This window comes from Trachurus trachurus (assembly GCF_905171665.1).
Source record: "Trachurus trachurus genome assembly, chromosome: 10".
Lineage (NCBI taxonomy): Eukaryota > Metazoa > Chordata > Actinopteri > Carangiformes > Carangidae > Trachurus > Trachurus trachurus.
In genome coordinates, this window is record NC_139894.1 from 21,507,845 (window position 1) to 21,525,253 (window position 17,409).

The 17,409-nt window shown below is 42.0% G+C and overlaps 1 protein-coding gene across 1 annotated transcript; it reads right to left on the reverse strand.

Moving 5' to 3' along the window:
- Positions 1 to 75: 75 nt before the first annotated feature.
- On the reverse strand, positions 76 to 15,118 carry atp7a (ATPase copper transporting alpha). Its single transcript, XM_083980158.1, has 23 exons — positions 14,977 to 15,118; positions 13,427 to 13,557; positions 11,278 to 11,776; positions 9,971 to 10,735; positions 9,535 to 9,750; positions 9,273 to 9,436; positions 8,884 to 9,045; positions 8,628 to 8,704; positions 7,846 to 8,068; positions 7,518 to 7,751; positions 7,326 to 7,417; positions 6,827 to 6,954; positions 6,132 to 6,286; positions 5,918 to 6,052; positions 5,567 to 5,761; positions 5,195 to 5,377; positions 3,726 to 3,939; positions 3,415 to 3,561; positions 3,123 to 3,265; positions 2,807 to 3,010; positions 2,277 to 2,394; positions 2,085 to 2,187; positions 76 to 1,978 (listed from the first exon to the last, which is right to left on the reverse strand). The coding sequence occupies exons 2-23, from the start codon at positions 13,544 to 13,546 to the stop codon at positions 1,705 to 1,707; spliced, it is 4,551 nt and encodes a 1,516-aa protein (XP_083836284.1). The 5' UTR covers positions 13,547 to 13,557; positions 14,977 to 15,118; the 3' UTR covers positions 76 to 1,704.
- Positions 15,119 to 17,409: the final 2,291 nt, after the last annotated feature.

Genomic DNA, 17,409 nt, shown 5'->3' on the forward strand with positions numbered 1-17,409 from the left:
GGCGCAATGCACGGAAACAACAGATGGGCATATAACATTCAGAAGGTGTGACGGCTACAGAACATACTGCATCTCTGGAAAGTGGCAGGACAATCTGATTCCTGTTTCTTCTCACCACCAGAGAGAAACACTAGAAGTTTGGACAGAAATTTCAAGGAATAACTATGATTATTACCTCGTGATTTTACACAGCAGATATTAATGTGAAAAATAATAATCACTTGTAATCACTTCACAAGAGAAAATCTAAAGCATAGTCGAATGAACAGTCACCGTCTACAAGTGCAAAATGTAATTGGGTTGATTTCAATTTTGCAACTTGAACAATTTGATTTCATGAAATGCAACTGAATTCATCTGAGTTTTTTGTTCGTCAGTAACTTGTTTGGTGGAACCGCTGAGACACAGCTAGTCTAGTCTAGTCTGACGACCCTGCTGTGTTTCCAGCTCCCCTGGGTTCAAAGGTGTTTCTTTGAAGTGTATCAGAGAGAAATATAATCATATACAGAAAAGCAGAGAGATGAACAAAGTTGCATTAGAAAACAGTAACACCACCTTGCTTGCTGTGACATTCAAAGAGCACAGACTCATTTACAATGGAGCCTTTTCATAACACAGACCTTCTCTTTGCAGCAAGGCAATCCAAACACTAACAATGTCATTCATGTAACAACTTCTGTTTAACTTTAACAATGAACAGTGTTCACATTCACAGACAGACATCGTCACTTCTTCATAATTTTAAAACTATTTTATAGTCTTCTGTAGCTCATGTCACTATTCACAGTCGGTCTTCCTCTCCTCTGCTTTGAGTCATTGACCTTATCTTTGTTCACACTTTGTGCACATTGTCCAAGGTAACCTCTACAGTGCTATCTTTGGAATGTGTTGGACTTTGCCAAGGTGGCATTTCAATTGGCACTTGGGTCAGACTTTAATTTTGCACTTGACTTAACTGGCATTTTACACAGAAATTAGTTTCCAGCGGGTTTCAAGACTTTGTGGATTGAGTTTTTGTCTTACCTGGTTTAGTAATTACACATTTTGGGAGATGGAAAACAAAAATTGGCATTTGGATTCAACAACTTCATTGTTCACATAGGACATAATGGAAAAAAAGATAAATAAGGGTAATATAAATACTCTGGAATATTATAATACAACAGTGTCTTGTAATTTTCCATTGAAGGACAATTAGTTAAAATATAACTCTGTAGTGTCCACACTTACAAGGGGCACCACTGTTAAAATGTCTTTGGATAGATGATAAAGATTGTACTGGCAAACGCCCACAGTGGCACAGCTGATCATCGCTCTGTTCCCTGGATGTGGACATCTGCTTAAAGGCTCTGAAGATGCCTCGTGCCCCTGCGCAGAGTTTCAGAGGATCAGAGTGTCAAAGGATTGGTCGAAAACATGCCCGAGGGCCGTTACCTCAACAAAAGATAGTCTGCTACGGGAGGAGAGGAGATCATCTCAGCAGGCTCTGAAGAGCATGTGATGCGGTGGTTGAGCTAAAAGAAAGCAAGGGGAATACAAGCTCTCTTCAAGTCAAAAGTGCTGCCCCGAGGCACCTACAGCAGATGGATGGGCCATTATTCAGTGTAACCCTTTCAGCTTACCATGGCCTAGCCTTCAATAAATGCAGTTACTGTCTACTTCAGCATAGAAAAGTAACAGCTGGTCCACGTGAGCTGTAGACATTCAGCAAAACTCCTCATCACACAGCGTCTCCCCCACCAGCAGAGAGTGCTTGTCGGGCTCGCTGAGCACCAAGCTGTTGAGCGAGTGCTTGTCGGAGCGCAGGGAGTTGATGGAGGCACGGCTGTAGTTGACAAGGCGATCCAGCAGGCTCAGTTTGGGGGAGGGACGACGCATCTCGCCCATGCCAATGTGGATGCTGACATCAGACAGGCTGGCCTGCCGTCTGTTGTTACCCAGTCGAGCCTCCAACTTCTCTGCACTGGGCTTCGTGTAACTAGACAAGGAAACAGAGAAAGACAAATATAGAAAGTGACTGTGAGACTCAAAGGGAGAACAGCTAAGCACAGAGATGGGAATGAAAACATTAAATGTCTCATTACCATTTGAGTAGAAGAGAAGACAAAACCACAGAGACAGAAGACAGTGCCATCGCAGCAGAGCCCATCCATGGCTGTAAGACCAGACCGATGGGAAGGAACACGCCTGTAAAGAGACAGAGTTCACCATTGTGGTCAAAATGATTTGAATGTGATGATAAAATGTAAATCTAGTAATCTTTTGCTTCCACCTACCAGCAGCAATGGGAATGCCAACTAGGTTGTAAATGAGAGCAAATACAAAGTTGATCCTGATCCTCTTGACAGTCTTCTTAGAGAGGTCGATGCTACCCACCACATCCAACAGGTCGTTCTGTGCACAAGGAAAAAAAAAGGTTAAATGAAAAAGGTGCAAATATTAAACTGTTTGTTTCTATAAAATCAAAAGGGTTTAAAGTAATATCCAATCTGCAGAAAAATCTACACATTGGAGAAAATAAGGCAACAGTTTTGTTCATTCAAAAGGTCGAATCAGGTAAAAAAAAAAAAGGTGCAGAAGAATTTAAATCAAAATGAGACGAATTACAATCCCAATCACTTGCATAATACTGTACCTTTGGTATAAATATGACATTGTGTTGTAAAATGTATGTTTACCATGATACTGCAAATTCACACTGCCTCAGTTTTGCTGGGCAGAAATACCATGTTTGATAGCCATTTATGAAACCGCTGATGTGTAAACCAGATACATCCATTCATGATAGAGTAGCTCAAACTCTCACCCTTATCAACACCACATCTGCTGCCTCTATTGCCACATCTGTCCCAGTTCCTATGGCGATGCCCACATCAGCCATGGCTAGAGCAGGTGAGTCGTTGATGCCGTCTCCCACCATGGCTACCCTCTTGCCTGCCTGCTGTAGCTGCTCCACCTTGGCCACTTTGTGCGAGGGAAGCACTTCAGCAAACACTTTCCTGATACCAACCTGGAGAAGAGGCACAGACTCAGACTAAGAGGCACATACACACACCAAAAAAAAAACAGGGTGCATTTCCCTTTCGAGCTTAATACACCTCATACAGCCACATTCTTCATACCTGAGCAGCAATGGCCCGTGCTGTCTTGCTGTTGTCTCCGGTCATTAGCACAACTTCCAGACCCATGTTGGTCAGAGTGTGTACCGCGAGCTCGGCCTCTGGTTTCACTGTGTCAGCTATGGCTATCATTGCACACAGCATGTCTGTGCAAAAAAATAAATGTTTAACAACAAGACTTCAACAATTTCCTTTGTATAGATTTCAGAGAAGGTAAGAACTCTAATTAGAGGGGCAGGATAAAACAGAAAAAAAGATAGTAGAATTAGATTTCATATCAATCAGCACTACTCACTGTCTACAGCTACTAGAACAGCAGTGCGTCCTCTGCGCTCATGCTCCGTCATTGCTTCATCTGTCTCAGGTCTGATCTGCAGGCAGTTTCTTCTCATCCACTCTCTGTTACCGATAAGGACGACATAGGTGGCTGTCTGGACGAGGCCTAAACACAGAGAGCACATGGGTTAGACAACAGCACAGAACTATAAAAGTGAATTCACTATTTCTATTTTTGATTATAACAATGGAACAGTTGAATGACACGTAATATTATTATCAGTGCATGACAACAACAATGTGTTAGGAGGATTGCATTTCACAACTTACTCAATGGTTGTGGATCCATGATGAGTGGATGTGAGCTTGTGGTTATCCGGGTGTCACTGATCTGGACGAGGACACTGTTCCTCTGGTTGTTGTCCTCGCTGTCACTGTCTGCCTGTTTCAGCAGGGTCTCCGTGTTGCTGACGTGACATCGGATGCCACAGCCTGGCACCGCCTGAAAGTCTGTGCACGTGCCAAGAGACTCTGTGCTGAGCTCCTGCACACAGATGGAAATGAATGTTTAAATCACATTTTACAAATCTAAGTAATATAGAGGACTAGTCGTGTGAGATTTACAGAAAGTGGAGTGCAGGAAGAAACTTATTGAAGCAACTTTTCAGTTTTAGATTATGGAGACATCATATACAGGCATGCATCAGCCACAACTTTACATCCACTTGACACCGTTTATCATTCAGCCCTGAGGTTCATTACTGGCGACAGCTACAACACTCATCACTGTGACCTGTATTCCAAAGTTGGATGGCCCTCACTATCTACCAGGCGTGATCGACACTGGATTTTATTTATTTTTAAAGCTCTTACTGGTCTCTTACCATCCTATATTAACTCACTAGTATCTTTCAATACAGGTCCCTATCGCACACGCTCAAAAGACTGGCTCACACTGCAGGTTCCCTCTGTTAACACCGAGCTTGGAAAGACCAGCTTCTCTTACTGTGCACCTACAACCTGGAACACTCTGCAGAATCATTTGAAACTTACCTCACTTTTATCAATGGGACAATTTAAAGCCATAACTATCTACTATCTTATTTTACCTCTAACTGCTCGTGCTTTTAAAGGGATAGTTCAACATTTTGGCAAATTGGCCCATTGCCATAATCGCTATAGTCATAGCAGTAGGTTCATTACCTTTAATTGTAGGTGTAAGCTACAGCCGTTTTCGAGGTAAATACAGGGTAAATACGGAGACTGCTTGCTGAAAAACTGTCCCTGAACGCAACGCGCATCAGCGGTTTTGTATGAATTTACCTCGAAAACGGCTCCGTTTCGTATCGTTCCGTCATTATCTCATAGCGTGGTGGTTGTGCAGCTCACAACTTGTCTACAAAAGCGCTGTGGAGTTTTGGGATGTTGAATTTGATGAGTTTAATGAGGGAAACCAAGAAATTCCATTAGCCTCCATAGTGTAGCTCTGAGCAGCCTGCTGCTGCGCTCCGCCGTACTGAAAATAGGTTACACCTACAATTAAAGGTAATGAACCTACAGCTATGACTATAGCGATTATGGCAATGGGCCAATTTGCCAAAATGTTGAACTATCCCTTTAACTATGTTTCAATTTATATTCTGGTATTCTGTTATGTTTTTGTATGTTTCAAATGTCTTGTCTTCTGTCCTTGTGTGTTTTATGTTTCATCTCGGCTATATTGTAAATGAGGTTACTCCTCAATATATCTCCGAGTTTAAATAAAGGTTATGAATGAATGAATGAAGGTAGAGACTGACCTGTTTGCAGTATTTGGTGATAGCTGCCCCCAGAGGGTGTTCGCTGTTGTTCTCAGCTGTACCCACGATGGCCAGGAGTCGGGAACGAGGCATCTTGTTCCCCTCCACAACTATCTTGACTTGGATAACCTTTGGAGCGCCGTATGTGATGGTCCCAGTCTTATCAAACACCACTGTCTGGACCTGCACGTCGTTAGGGATATGAGTAAAGTCAGGAAGAAGTACTGTCAGACTGAATCATAAACGTTTTAATATTATCTAAACTGATGTGGATTTGTAAGACAGAATCTGTTCATAATGTGCTTAAATTGACGGTTGATCTGTTACATAACTGTCAGTATCAGGAGCACCAGAGTATCATCATTAACAAACCTTGTGCGCCATCTCGAGTGGCTCTCCTCCCTTTATCAGAATACCATTTTGGGCTCCGACCCCTGTGCCCACCATGACAGCTGTCGGGGTTGCCAAGCCAAGGGAACAGGGACAGGCGATGCATAACACTGTAATGGAGGCCTGGAAGGCAAAGCGAATCACAACCTCGGACCTGGAAATGCTCTTGTCGTAACCCTGCAGGGAGAAAAGAGAGCTGTCAAATTTTGTTTCCAATTATTTACAATGGCCTTTACCTTTAGCTGAGATAAGAAAGTTGAATAGTTGTAAGGAACATTATCAGGCGCACTAAATATACAGTCAGACATTCAGTCTGAAAAAAAAAAGACTCACAGGAAAGTATTTCTCCACCAGTGAGAAATCCAAAAAGCCAATGATGATCCAGGCGAGCAGCGTAAGAACGGATATCCCAACGATGAAGGGCACAAAGTAGCCACTGATCTTATCTGCATACTGCTGGATGGGAGCCTAAAAAACAAAATGTCAGAAATGACACACCTACCTAATGTTACAGGTACTAACGGCAGAACTCAAATCACACAATTACCTTTGAGGTCTGAGCCTCCTCCACTAGTTTGACAATCTGAGACAGTGTAGTGTCCATGCCAACATGTGTAGCGCTGACGAGCAGAGAGCCATTCTGATTAATGGAGCCAGCGATCACTGTGCTCCCGGGCTTCTTGGTCACTGGCATGGCCTCACCTGGAGTCACAAGGCAACAGCTGGTCAGAAAACACAACAGGACAAGGCAGCAGATCCCAGGAGCTGGTGAATGCTGGTGCTTCAGTAGCAGCCACAGCTCAAATAATAACCTAATGTTTACTGGTGCTCACAGTTGGTATTCACATAATCTAAAGTAATTTACTTTGATTGAATAATAAAAAATAAAGAAAGTGGGACATCTTTGGGGATGCAAGAATGTATGAAATTATATTGCAAGGAGTTAATTTTGAGTATTTATTCAACTGTCTGTTTACATTTTTCCAATCCTCGCCAGATTCTGTTTAGACTGGCTATGCAAATCTGTCTTTATGTTTGTTGCATTTTTTTTTTTTTCGAATTAGAGAGACAGACATGTTATTAGGACCAGTTGAAGCAGGAAAGTGAATAAAACTGATTGGATGGATTGGTTCATTTTGCCTGAATACCGTACTTATATTTTAGCGTATCATTTCCACCACACTCACAAAGGCTACTAATTAACTCTTTTGATGTCATGATTATTCATGTAATGTGACCAACCTGTGATAAGAGACTCGTCAGCCATGGAGTGACCTTCGATGACCCTCCCATCTACTGGAAACTTTCCTCCGGGGACGACTTTCACCACATCACCCCTCTGCACCAGCTCCACATCCACCTGCTCCTCACTGAACAACACATATGGATATCAGTGTAGATGTTCATTATTCATGTTGTTCCATTTAAAAAAAAAGAAAAAATGCAAACATTTTCACAGCAAGCTTTCCGTCTGCCTATGAACACTGGACAATCTTGGAGAGAAAAAAAATCAGATGACGATAACTTGCTAAAGACAGGTAAGAGTAAAATTGGAGTTTAATTATGTATGCTGGGTGGAGCTGAGTAAACATTTGTGTTATTCTTACTATGGGAAATAGCTTGGCCTTTTGTGTAGCCTTTGTTATGCCATGCAAACATTTATATAGGAGTGGTGGTCATCTGTAACCAAATGAAGATATGAACGATCCCAAAAAACAAGGTGAATATAGAGAACAAGTACCTGAGAACAGACTGGTCACTGCCGAGAGTGACCACAGTGGCTTCAGTAGCTTGTAGAGACATTAGTTTGGACAGAGCCTCAGACGTCTTGCTCTGGATGAAAAAAGCAGGGAGAGTGAAACATTTCTAATTTAATTATAAACATTTCAAAAGGCTCTTCAAATGTTAGACGTCAATTGTTAGATGTTTAAACCTTGGCTATCTGTTCCAGCCAGCGTCCCAGAGAGATGAAGACAAAGAGCATTGGCGGTGTGTCGAAGAAGGTGATGGGGTTGATTTTAGCCTTCTCTGCCATGGCCACAATTAGGATGACGAATGAGTAGGTGAAGGCTATGGAGGTAGCCAGAACTATTAGCACATCCATGTTGGCAGATCGGTGTTTCAGTGCTTTGTAGGCTTGAATGTAGAAGTAGCGACCTCCGATAAACTAAGGAGAGGAGAAACAGAAAAGCTTTTATTCTCCCTAATAAGTTCCTGTGTTACCATCGAAAGAGACGTCTCAAAAGTTCCCACTGATTTACCTGTACAGGTACACAAAAGAGGAAGGAGAGGAGGTTCATGATGGAGAGGCCTGGGAGCAGCTGTCTCTCCAGGAACATGTCCGAGTGGTAATGGTTGCGGTCCTCCGCTGTTGCATTGTGTTGGTGTGAAAGACTCATCTGGTGGTCCATGATAATCATGTAGATCATCATGCCCATCACAGGCACACAGAAAATCAAGCTCACCAGGAAGGATTTCCTCCACCTTGAAACGTGAAATTTGTGTTAGAAATCGATTTCTGAGTTCCAGGACAAATTAATCATACATCACACATACAATGCTGAATAATACATTCACACATTTGCATTTTCATATATATTGTATATGACAAAAAGGTGATGCCCTTATTGTCCTTCCCCTTATATGAAGTTTGAAAAAGCCTTTAAGAAGAATTAATTTAGAGATTTTTCTTAGCATAAAGGGTCCAGGCTTTTGTACACAGAAAATTTCAAATTGTCTCATTAAATGTGACACAGCTTCAGCTTCAGTAACTTATTAGATATTGGGCCGAATGAGCCAGATGTTTGTTGTTACAAGGCTACATGGGAGGAACTGGGTGTTGTCATACCAGAGACCACTGAGTAATGTTAGGCGAGGGTGGCTAAATTGGAATTTGTTGAGTCTTTTCTTAAAAATAAACTATTTTCTATTACAGGAATTCAAGCTCCAGTTAAATTTCTTATGAAACCCAGCTGACACATTAGAGTTGTTGAGACATTAAAAAAGACAAACACACATAAACATGCACACAAAACTGACTCACTGTCGTATCTCTTTGCTGTGGTCCAGGTGACTAGCGGTGCGGTCCCTCTTCACCAAAGACGCTTCAAACCCGAGATTCTACAAATAGAAGTCAAATTACTGATCAAATCAATCGTGACTAAATACTTTAAATGCTTGAACATTTTCACTGATTCACTGGTCTGTTACAATTTGACCTGGTGTCAACGAGCGATAAGCAGCACTGACAAAAATAACTGATCAAATGCATAAATAACAGTCAGAGGCAGGAGCAATACCTCGATCAGCTTGATGATGTCTCGCGGCCCTATAATTTCCGAGTCGTACTTAACGTGTGCTTTGTTGGTTGCCAAGGCAACAGAGGCATATATAATCCCCTTTTCTCTCATGAGGCTGGATTCAATTTTGTGAACACAAGAGGCACACGTCATTCCCCTGACCTGAAAGAAGGTGAAGAGGAGCACAAGTAGAGAAAGGAACAAAAATATATTAAAGAGGGTATGAAGTGAGGAACTGGTGTGATGCCTTTCATCTACTGAAAAGAAGGTTGCATGTATTCAACATCCTTGTCAGACACTGATGGAAATGTTTATTTATGGATTCCATTTTGTAGAAATATATCATTGCAATGAATGAGTCTTGTGAGTACAACCTTGCGCTCACTCACCACTAGTTCTAGGTTTCCGTCCGAACCTTCATAGTTCTCCATCACAGACGCAGTGAAGCCCAGCTCTTTTACACACTCGGCTATCTTCACAGGGTCGATGGCGTCAGGGTTATAACGCACCTCTGCTTTACTCGCCATTAGCGCCACCAGAACAGAGTAGATACCTGCACAACATTAAAGATTTTCTCTTTAGCTCCTCGTGAAACCAATAAGATGGCTAGTCCTTAGTGAAATGAGAAAATATTTTACTGTCTTTACTAACCAGGTTCATTCTTAAGGTTTCGTTCGATGTTTGCCACACAGGAAGCACAGGTCATCCCTCCGATCTGGATATAGCATTTCGCTGAGTTCTTGTCTCTGTTGCGTCCCTGGGGGATGTCTCTGTGGAAGTCACTGTCCAGCTCCTTATCTTTTACAAGTGCTGGGCTCGAAGACTTTGAGCGACCGGCATCTGGTGCAGGCAGCAGGGAATTGGTCTCTGTGGGGAACATATTTGTTATTTGTTTGTTGTTATCTGTGATGTCTTAACCTTGCACTTCAAGTACCCTTACTACCAGAGTCATGTTAACAGAAGCCACTTGTACAGTAGAAGGAGATATCTAAACAAATAAGAGGCATCCAGCAGAAACCGGTAGTTTAGCCTGAGACTATCTACAGATGGTGCTGAAACTAGCTCATTCAACAACTTGCTCTCTTACCAGGTAGGAAGGCATCAAAGCCCATGTCCTCTACGGCCTCCCTCAGCTCCTCTGGGGAAGTCAGGAGGGGATCATACTCAAAGACCCCCTGGTGATCAGCCAGGGAGACCTGGGCTGACACCACCCCGTTCCTTTGGGGGATCATGCCTTCAATGGACTGGACACAGGAATTGCACGTCATGCCTTCAATGCGAATTTTAACTACAGATGCAAGAGGCTGGGTAAAACAGGGCTGTAAGGCTGTGAGTTTGGCCTGGATGTGTTGTGTTGACAAGGCAGGTGTAGGCGAGATGGATACAGGACTGAGGGGGCCAGTGGAGTCCCAGGGTTGGGTCTTGAAGTTTCCCGGAGGCAGCGCCTCGATTGCCTGCTGCAGCTCAGGCACTGTGACCTTTAGAGGATCGTAGCAGATGGAGGCCTTCTCTGTCTCCAGAGAGACCTGCACAGTGGAGACCCCGGGCAGCATAGAAATATTGTCCTGAATATTAACCACACAGGAATGGCAGTGCATGCCTTTCACCCTGAGTGCTACAAGTGTTGTGTCTATGAAGATTTCCGTCTCCTCTGAAGTCTCTGATGGCGAGGAAACTGTTGGTCTTTGCGAATCAGCTAAACGTTCAATTTCGCTGGGGGACAGCTGCAGAGGTCGGGGCTTGGACTTAGCAGAAGCCTTGAAGCCAGCAACAGCAATCTGGTCGATGATTGTTTGGACAGTGATGAGGTAAGGCAGGTAGACGATTGTAGCTTCCTGAGACTCTAAAACAACTGTGGATAATTAAGACATGACAAAGTCAAAATACAAACACAGCATAAAGGAAAATAAATATCACAAGAGTAGGAGATGAAAGCACAAGCAGAGTTTCACAATCAATGAACAATTTATGATTTAAAGTTAATTTGCTTACATGACGTGTTTGCACATCTGTCATTGTAAAAATGTGTCATGAGGTCAAGGATAAAATTTATTACTGAGCTCTGGTTTGTCAACAACATAACTAGAATTTACAGGATACAGTCAGCAGTATACTATACAGCCAGTTTACACACAATGATAATTCTGCACTCAGCAAACGTAATCCTATGACAACCTGCAATCCAATCCTACAATACCAATGAAAGGATTTCATGAGTCATGGTCAAATCCTACTGAGCAACCTGTCAGTGGTGAGCCCACAGACAAAAGGGACTGGCACTCACAATTACATGACTCCTATGAAATGAGATGATGACAGATGTGCATTCCTACACAGAACCATAACTCTGAGGTGACACGTCTACAAGCTCATGAACTGGTCAGGTGCATTTACCTTTGATCTTTTCAATCCCTTTCAGTTTTCCAATCTTCCCTTCAATAGTGGTAGTGCAGGAGTGGCACGTCATTCCTTCAATGCATAACTTGAGGAGGGCCGCCCCTCCTCCCCTGCTGTGAGATGGAGACAAGGTTGGCCCTTTCTGCGCGGGGCTGCTGGGCGTGGGGATCTCCGAAGAAGTTACGCTGGCCACCATCTGGCTCAGCTGCAGCACTGAAGTCAGGGAGGGAACAAAGGTGACACTGAGGCCCATCTGGCTCTCTCGGACGTCCAGCACACCCTGAATCTGGGATAACTTCTCCGAAGCCACCTCTTGGGCTGCGGGTGTCAGGCCAGTGGTGGGTATCAGATGGGTATCTGCCGAGACGGGTGCGGCTGCGGCAGACTCTGATAGACTTGATTCAAAGCCCATGTCCTCAATGGCCTCTGACAGAGACTCTGGACTCTGCTGGTTGTGGTCAAATATGACAGTGGCATTCTTGTGCTCTAAAGACACCTACAAAATAAAAGTTGGGTTATAGGTTCAATAAGTCACCGTGTGAAAACAAAAATCAGTTCAGCAATCAAGGAGAGCATTTAAAGGGATATTTTAAATACAGGATTTGCTGCAAGATGTTTGTTCGTCATTGTATGATGTAAACATGGAAGAATATCTCGCAGCAAATCTCGCGCATGTGCAATATCAACAGAGCTACTGGGAGCTACTACTACAACAAGGATAAAAACAGAGATCAAATAATTTTTTTCCGAACAACTTTTTCATGTCACGGCTTCAGGACACTTGGGTCAGTACGGACGAGCTGTATGGAGGTGTTTGGATGTTTCATAGTGCGTGTTTTGAACGATTCAAAAGTGAGCTCTATCCGCCGCCTTTATATGAAAATCCGTTGCCAGCGTTTTGATGACTCCAAAAGTTGTCCAAACCCTTCCTTGGCAAGATGTTGAGTAGAAAATTGGTGAATTATTGATTTTGAGTGAAGTATCCCTTTAAATGCACTCAGGCCTTTTGTTCTACTAACACTCTGAATAATAACCCTATCAAAAATAAAGATGCAGACAGCAGACTTCCCTCTACAGATTGATAATAGCCCATTTAGAGTTTTCTTTTAAAACAGTAGAGTAAGCTCGTTATACATGACATGGGCTTACAATGACGGTTTATCGACCTTTGACAAAGTGCTGATATTAGTAATCAGTGTCAGAATACTTTCCTGAATAATCATTTTTTAAATTTAGATACTGTCGTAGGTCAATTATTGTCTTGTGTAACCCCTCTGGTTGCATCAATGTTACTGCTACACTGTGAATGTGTTGTTGTAACAATGACGCTTTAAAATATAAAAAAAGTGGTGAAATAAGTCTGTGGTCTTGGTAAGCATGTTGAGTCAGCAGGAAAGAAGCATGTGACCCTATGAGGGGGATCACCTGACTGAGCCATAAATTACAAACCACAGTATGGGTTTAGGAGGAAGTGCATGCGCCTGACTGTTGGATTAACCTTTTTTTTTTTTTTTTTTTTTTTTTTAAGATGGGCAGGAGAAAGTTGAGAACGAGGAGATAACTGTTCTACCGAGAAAAATCTATTGGCTCCACCCAGAATGTCTATATTGATTACCGTAAGGCGACCCAGGCACTAGATTCTCTTCAGACGCAAATGACATTTCCTGCGCGTACAGATTTCATTTTGACCTGCTGTCACAGTCCTGCAAAGGGCAGAGCTCAATCTGGAACCCTATTATTACATTATCTTCTCATTTAACCTCAGCCTGAGGGGTAAACACACAACAAACAATACAGCAGGCCACGACTATTGTAATTTAACTACCCCTAATGACCCCAATGATTTATTGTAAATCGGACCAGCTAGTCCCGGGGGGGTAAGAATGTCAGATGAATAAAACTGCATTAGGTTGAGCAGAAAAGTTTAGATTATATGTATCCTGTCCTCAAGGTGCTAATGCTAAAATAGACTGCACAATGGTTATGTCATCCACCCATGGCAATCATTTCAGATCCTCTTTTTTAAACAGAAGTGCCAAAGAAACTTTCAGTCAACAAAGTTCAAGAATAGCACATGATGGGATAAAATTGCTAAATCCAAATACAACCAAATTTGTTCCTGAATGTTTGCAAAGACAGCGTTTACCTTTATATGTATCACTCCAGGGAAGGAGCCGATGCGCTGCTCTATGGACTGGACACATGAGCCACAAGTCATGCCCTCCACTCCAAGGGAGACTGAACACGGATTAACTTTCTGTGTCATGATTGGTTAGTCTGAAAGGAAACAAGAAATACAAAGTTTACTGTCCATCTTGAAAACATCAGAAAGAGAGGAAGAAAATAGGAAGGAGACAGCCCGGCTCTTGTCAGGAAATGTAATATGAAATGGGCTACTAAAACATAATCTGACAGTCATGTTATATTATTAGGATAAAGGGGAGAAAAAGACAATGCAAGACTCTCACACATTTTGCAATGTGGTTAAATGGTACTATGAATTAGTCATATTGTCTACTACAAATATAAGCTGTTCCTGCTGATGCAAGAAAAAGAAATAACCCATAAAATGCAAACATTAACAAGTTTGAAGCTGTGAATCTAATCTTTATTGCCAGTCTTAGGAAATGAAAGTTTAAAATTGGCAAAGAGTCAAACAACACACCTGTAAAGAAACAAAAGATAAATTCCTGGGCCGACCACTTAGACAGATATAGCCTGTGACCACATCTTACATTTCTGGCACTGTCACTTGACAAAAAGCAGAACAGAATGTACAAGAATGAAAACAATGTAAAAAAAAAAAAAAAAAAAAATTGTGATAGTGGAGTTGGCAGGTTTTAACTTTCATGTTTCTTTGTTCAAAGGGAATGGTATTATTTGCGCACCATTGATTTCAAACAGAAACAGATTAAATCTTAAACCAACACACCATTGTCATTAAAACTACAATTGTGGGTACAAATGATTAGAGATAACATCACTGTCTTTACACAGTCATGACATAAAGTTTATTCAATTGCCACTTCTCTTCTCAGTGTTTCCATGAAACATGTCTGTGTCTCCTGAGCACTGACAGGCATCCAGACAGTGCCACCTTGCCATCCAGTCTTTGGATGTATTGACTGCCATGTCATCTCAAACAGAGTAGAGTTTTGTAATTAAAATTTGGGATGAATGCAGACCATTAATGGACAGGAAGGACAGAAAACCAGCAGGACACTGAGTCACCATGACTGGGCACTACTTGTTCCCAGAGAGGGTCTTTGAAATGAAAGATCACAAGAGCTAAGACACAAAAAACAAAAAAACAAAGTCTCCGAGGAGAAAAATTCACTCACTGAACCTGTAACAAAAACCTGTTCATTTTAACCGAGTCAGTGAGTGGCCATCAGATAAACGCAGCAGTTTGATCTACAAGGAAATCTGAACCGGTTTGTGACGTTTGATCAGTAAAACAGTTTCTCTTGCTCTTCCACGGCATTTAGCCCGGGTTAATACAGCTAACAGCAAACTGAGCTACAGACTGGGTGAAACTTCACCCCAGGTGTCGTCTGCTTGTTACCTAACTTACAAAACCGTGTACATTCACAACAAAATGCGCCTTTCTTTACACTAGCTAACTAAACGTACCGCATGTTAAACATCAGCTTGTATTATTACAGGTAGGATGGAAGTAAAACACTCAGTTTTTACCTTGTTCTGGGGGAGTAAGTTAAGCAGTTAGCTGGCTTCAGGCTGGTCGTCGCTTGTCAGACTGAGGCTAACTCAGCTAGCAGGCTAGTTAGCCTCCTCTCGTTACCCCACGTTACGAGCAGCTACGCGGACACTTTGTGGCATCTTTCTGCCTGTGCGAAACGACGGACACTGCTGAAATAAGACTTTTCCTCCCCGCTATCTTAAAAAACTCAACTCGGGGAGGTTGTTTTGTTTCTTCTTCGCATGCCGACGTGACTGACAGTTAAAGACTGGGTCGTCAGCGCCAGGGGGCGGAGCCGCGCAGGGAGCGTAGCCGTGTCATAGAGCCCCGAGTCCGGTCTGTCAGGCTCAGGCGAGCTGCCTGCAAGACAACACTATGGGCTGCTATATGTTTATTCTTTAATCAAAGATGAGCCAAGTCTCTTGTCACTTCATAAAGGTTACTTTAAAACTACTTTTTAAACCTGAAGTAAAAAATTACTTGTTGTATGAAAAGATTATTTTGAGTCACCTTTAATATTTTGAATGGGTGATGACGTGATGAGATAGATAAGATTTGTTTCTTTTCTTTTCTATGTGTTAGAATATTGTATAGATAACAAATTCACCCTATTATTACATTACTATGTAATGGTGGGAAAATATGTCTATGTTTATCCCCTGCAATTAACAATGGTCATTTTAAGACCCCCCCCCCCCTCTCTCTCTCTCTCTCTCTCTCTCTCTCTCTCTCTCTCTGTGTGTGTGTGTGTGTGTGTGTGTGTGTGAGAGAGAGAGAGAGAGAGAGAGAGAGAGAGAGAGAGAGAGAGAGACGCACGCACGCACGCACTTTTGACCTACTTTCTCTGTGAGCGAACATTGTGAGCTGCTCGCCTATAGCCTATATATATAAATTATAAAAAATAAAATAAATAAAAAATCAAGGTAAAAATTAAAATAAGTAAAATAAATACTTAATACAAAGAAGGTAAATTACATTTACAAACGTAGAAAATTAGGATCATATATAGCCTACGTCACATTTAGTTTTCTGGGGTCACACGTAGCTCCACTTAACACACACTTTTGAAAACGAGTCAGAGTCATTGGCTCTAATAAGGTGAAGTCTTATTTTATTGGTGGCGTTGAATTGGCTCAGCTATGAAACTCTCCTACACGCATGATGGTTGAAGATGCAGATCCATGTTTTCCTGCACTCACGTGTACGGGCTGCTGCAGCGCCCGTCAAGCTGTCGTTAAAGCCGAGAGGAGAACAGCTTATTATGGGAGCTGCCCCTGCTGTCCTATGTCAGTGGCAGCCAGCGCTTCTGCAGTCATCATCTCCAACCATGGCTCCAAGTTAACTACTCCACCGGCAGACAATAAAACTGAGGGGAAACTGTGTTTATCGTTCATGTAAGTAGGCTAACTTGCATTTTTCTTACTTGGAGCTATGTTTGAAATGTGTTTTATTTACATGTCGCGTGGCGGTGAAGATCACCCTACAATCGGTTGGAAACCATGTGAAATGGAAAGATTGTGTGGCAGTAGGCTATTGATGTGTTTAGTTGTGAGTTATGTTCACCTGGCGCCACAGGTGATGGTGTTGTAGCTCAGCTCAACGTTTAATAGATTGAGGCATGAAGGGAGATCACAACATGTTTAAACTATAATAATAACAAATATGATGATGTATAGGGATAATTTTAAAATATAGGAATGTTACAGCATATAAATACTCATCAAATGTGATTAATTGTGTACAAGCTCAGTTGTAGTTGTTGGCTGTTTAACTGTTGGACCCCTGAAGCTTGGTTCGTGAGAAATGCAGATGGATAAAATGTATAAACAGGAGATACAGTTGCCTTGAAACAAGAGCTACAGTTGCCTTGAAACAAGAAACACTATCAGCTAAGCTCACATTGATCTAGGTATTGCTGAGTTGATGACTGGATGATGTAGAGGTTTTAGTCTGGTGATTCATGCATGTGAATAGGTGTCCTTCCACAGTTAAGGATTGTTTTGACAACACTGGAAAAAGGTTTCATCATCACATTAGGCCAAGTGTTTTTTCAAGATGTTTTGATCAAAATTAGTTGTCCATCATGTATTCAACACTTGTGTTTGTGAGCTGTTCTTAGTTTGAAAAGTAAGTCTACTGTTACAGTCTGAAATTTTTTCATCAACATAGAGATACCTCAATAAGTGTAAGACATTGGATACAGTTAAGCAACACACATGGGATCTACTGTCAAGTATTTAGATAGAGAAGGAGAAATCTGGGTAAAATCATTGTTGTTATCATTTCTATCACAACTTGAAATAGCATTTACATATGCTCGCTCTACTTTTATCATCTGCTGCTCATTACAAAAAAAAAAAAATACTGCAGATGTGGTCATGCAATTTTTGAGTAATTCCTGATGCGGTAGTGTGCTGGTTTGTTTCAGA